The sequence below is a fragment of the Chiloscyllium plagiosum genome, unplaced genomic scaffold (assembly GCF_037043375.1).
Source record: "Chiloscyllium plagiosum isolate Xiang-an unplaced genomic scaffold, Cpla_swu_hap1 HiC_scaffold_27, whole genome shotgun sequence".
NCBI lineage: Eukaryota > Metazoa > Chordata > Chondrichthyes > Orectolobiformes > Hemiscylliidae > Chiloscyllium > Chiloscyllium plagiosum.
The window spans coordinates 69,877,247-69,881,713 of record NW_028270165.1 but is presented as its reverse complement, the minus strand read 5'-3'; the positions used below and the strand labels follow the sequence as shown (position 1 = coordinate 69,881,713).

Sequence of the window (4,467 nt, the reverse complement as noted above, 5' to 3'; positions counted from 1 at the left end):
TGATCAAAGTGTGGAATACAGTTTCAGTGGCAATGCGTGAAGAAAATACCCCGAAATCATTGGCTGCTGCATTTGAAATAAAATGTGAGAGTAAACCAGGGAACGTTTTTTGGGGGGAGGGCGAGGAGGGTATTTTTATTTTCGTTGACAATGAGCCATGTGAACGCAATTGTGTTGAGAAAATTTAAGTCGCAATTTCCGGATGAAGCCACTAGAGGGCAGGGTGAATCTGTGACATTTATTGAATGTGAGGGCGGAGTGACATTACACACCCTGTGAGCAACTGTCAGTGTGAAAGACTTGGTACCGAAAGATAAACTCCAAGACACAAAATATTCCACAACTTCGAAAGAAGGCAGGACTGTGTTCGACACGAAAAGAGTGTTTTTCTAGTTATTAAATCCTTTTTTTTGCAACAAAACTCTGTCGACCTGACGTTTCATGTAACTCGATGATGTCTGAAATTTACCGAGTTCTTTTCCTGCTTTCCTCTCTGATCTACACGGTAGAAACTGGAGAGGACGAAGTTACGCAACTTGCTCAGTGGACAGTTGTTAAGGAGGCAGAAAATGCTTCCATGGAGTGCTCCCGAACCACGACATCTGGCACAGTGCATTGGTACAGACAGTTCCCGAACCAGCCACCCCACTATCTGGTGATGGCCAAAAGAGAGGCTGATCAACATGAGAGGATCTCCGCTTCTGTCAGTACAGACTACAAACAAAGTGTCCTAAGTGTGAGAGATGCCAGACTTAACGACACCGCCATCTATCTCTGTGCCAATGGAGGCACAGTCGTATAAACAGAGGGAGAGTCTGAACAAAAACCGATGCAGAGTCCGTGTCTCCCAGTGCTGAGTATGAAAGTTATTATTTCAGGGCTCTATAATTCGATGTTAAGGAGAATGCGGTAAGAAAAAAAAAGATAATATAGCCCAGCTAGAGGTAAAGAGTGCAAGAAGTGAAGAGAATTCGAAATCTGGGCGGAGACAAAGCAAGCATATACAGCTATGCCTCCATCAGTGAAAGATGAGAGGAAGAGCAGAAATAAAGTAACAATACATGTGGAAGATAAAATTGTGATAAACTATTGAAAAATAAATGGAAAAATAACGAGTGTGATGCATATCCATTAAATATTAAATCAATTTTAGTCATAAATCAACCGTGAACGAAAGTAAAGCGGCAATTATTTTAATATCATTCACATTTCATTAACAGTCACACAATCCAGTCGACTCAAATATGCTTCCGAAAACCTAATCATTCGATATCATCAAATCGACTCAATTGTTCATTCCCTGGTTCTGCAATATTCCGACATGATCTTCCAGAGGAAGCAGTAGCCCCACTCACTTAAACTCTTTATGTCTTTCACGCAGACTCATTGAGCATCCTCATCACTTGCCTTGCCATTAGTATTTTTTTGTTTTTGACAAAATACATTACCTTCTATGAAGTTTTACAGAATCTGCTCTCTTGCCACTCCCATTCAGTCTCTCAGAGAAACTCTATCATCATGTCTTCCGTCAAAAATGTATGTAGTATTTGGGAATTGCAGGCAATTGTGGCATGCATCACAAATATACCTTGATAATGTGGCATTGAGCCATTTTCTCCAGGTGCTGCAATGTATCCGGTATAGATGCCATGGATACATTTGCTATAGCACAATGCCAAATTAAAGAAATTTATCAGAAAATGCAGCAAAATTAACATTCCACTCTACCATTTAAATAATTCAAAATGCAGCTTTTCTTTAAATTGACATCACTGTGAGCAAAATCCTCAAACACACTGACCCTCAGCCTAGGCTAAAGGAAGCTCCCAAAACATCAGAGAGCAGCTCTTTTAACTGGGAAACCTGTTTCTGATTGGAACAACATGGACTGTGTTCCTTCTCTGACTTCGCCTATAGGCAAATAAAACTGGTTTAAATATTGGTTTAAAGTCATTGTAAAACCCCGTGATCTGGCGAATAATTTCATCGTGTTCCTTTCTCTTGAGGTCACCTGAAATGACGTTCAAGGAGCTTGACGCTGATTGGTTGTATTGAAGAACAAAGGCGATTCAACCTCATTGGTTGTCACCTGATGCCTTTGACAACAATGAACCAATGAGCAGAGATCTGGAAATGTTAGCAATTCTTGACGAAAGTTATTTTAGCTTCGACCAGTTCTGCTCACATTCTCTGTGATCTCTCTGTAATAATGACGCCTGGAGCATTGTGTTTATAGCTCACAGCTGCAGCTGTTCTAACGGGTAGGTTGATAACTTGAGGATCTCTCTGTTCCAGATCAGCAGCGGCAATTACATTTACCCAAACAGTTCCATCAACACAGAGGCAGCGAAACATTTTCTCCAAGTGAAAATACTCATGTGGAGCCAAAATTTTCCAACACCAGCACCGTTTGGGATGAGTTAGCAAACGACCGTGAGTGAAAGACAGTGGAAGAATTAGGTTGGGAGGTAAGCAGGTTTGGTCCGTTCAGATACTTTCACAGAGGTGAGAGCTTTAAGCACACGTTCCGTTTTCTGTTTCCATTCAGGATCGGGAACGAAATGGAAAATGACCTTGTTAGACGGTGTGACCTGGTTATGAAGGTGGTTTTATTTAATCTGTCAAAACTCTTTATCAATGCATCTGCTGATTTCCATGATGTTTATTCTTTTTAAGCTTCCCGAATTTATTTCTCAGATTATTGTTCAAGCTAACAGGATGACTGTGGCATAAGAATAATGAAGTGTTCTCTGTAATTTCCGGATTCTCCTGGAGTCTCTAACTTCAAGTGCTGATCTTCTTAATGTTGACCTTTGCAGCAAACCTGTATGCATCTGTCCAAGTTTGTTCTCCTCATCCTATGATTTGCACTGTTTATCCTTCTTTACTATGATCTGTCTATACCACCCGTAAACAAAGCTTTTCACTGCACTGAGGTACACTTGAGATGTAGTCCATCAATTAACCAATCAAATAAATCAATCGATCAATTTTACAGAACTTTGTCGAGGAGATTCTGTCTCACAGACACCGGCTTTGATCGTAGTGAATGTGGGGGACAGTGTCCAGTTGTTCTGTAATTATACTACCATAAGCAGCACTCCTTACCTGTTCTTGTACCGTCAACATTCCAGTTGTTCCATGGAATTTCTGCTATGGAGAAGCAAATTTAGCGGGTACACAGAGAAGTTTCACAGAGACCGGCTATCCTCAGAGCTCGATCACGTGAACCACACCATCAACCTGAAAGTGGTCAAAATAGAACTGGCAGACCCTGCAGTGTACTACTGCGCACTGAGACCCACGGAGTCTCAGAACTGGGTTGATCCTGTGCAAACACTGTCAGAGAGTCACTAAGCATGACAGTGTGTGTCACGCAATGTTGAGATCAAGAGTGGATCTGAAATGAAGAATTATCGGTGATTTCTGATATTTTTCATTTGAATGTAAAACTTTATTCGTTATAAATATATTATAGAAATAAAGTAAAGCTGTCTGTTTAGTGAATGAAAAGTGAACACATGATTTCAAGCCTTTTGTAATGTCACAAAGTGTTCCACGTTTACAGCAATGAACGATGTAGAAAATGCAGCAACCATTTGCATCTAACAAAATTCAAATCATTTGTTTGAAGAAACAATGATCGATCACGTGATTCTGATCGGTCACGTGAATCGCTGGAGCAACCTGAGCACCATAAAACATTTTGTGCGATAATGAGTAATGCCCCTAAAGCTGAATGTTAACAGTTTCAAAATAGCAGTGGATAGATTCGTTGGTGCAGAATAATGCAGGCTTGCTTTCAAATACCAATTAGAAAGTGGGATGTAACTCAGATCTGAACAACGTTAACCAATTAAACAAACTCAATAATGGCTGATTAATGAGTCAAAGTCATCAGTGGAAGTCTCAGTCGCATGTGGTTTCTGCTTGCTGAACTGTCTGAAAATTCACCCACCACCTAAATTTGTTGATTGTTTTCCCATCATTCACATCTAATTATGTCAATTGTTTAAAGACTAGAGGAGTCCTCTCCTCCCTCTGGCGACGTTTAGAGAAACCGAATATTATTGCGAACACAAATTGCATTGGAGAAGGTGAAGGTAGTCTGCCTAGTGGACTGCTGAACTCCTTGAGATGGAAGGAAACTCAGTGCTGTAAGCAAGGGAGTTCCTGAATGTTGACTCAGTAAAAGTCTGGTTACTTACTTTGAGAGAAAATTGCAGGTGGTATTGTAATCCCAACGTTCGGAATTTTCAAATCTATTTTGTTTATTCTTGGTTATATGTCTCCTCCAGGATCCTGTTCATCTAACGGTCTGGACACTTATCAGTGACCGCAGTGAGGTCACTGTGGATCATTAAACTAACGGACTGGCACTGATACAAAGACGGGGGTGGCAGGAATAGCTCAATAAGTCTGGTGGCACCTGTGAAGAAAAATTAAAGTTTACTTCTTGTGTCCTGT

General features: G+C 40.6%; 1 gene segment (V, D, J or C); it reads left to right on the top strand.

Annotated features, from left to right (window-relative positions):
- The first annotated feature begins 454 nt into the window (after nt 1–454).
- Nucleotides 455–802, top strand: LOC122543698 (T cell receptor alpha variable 26-2-like). The segment is given in 1 exon segment: nt 455–802. A coding segment is annotated over 1 exon segment (348 nt).
- The last annotated feature ends 3,665 nt before the right edge of the window (nt 803–4,467 follow it).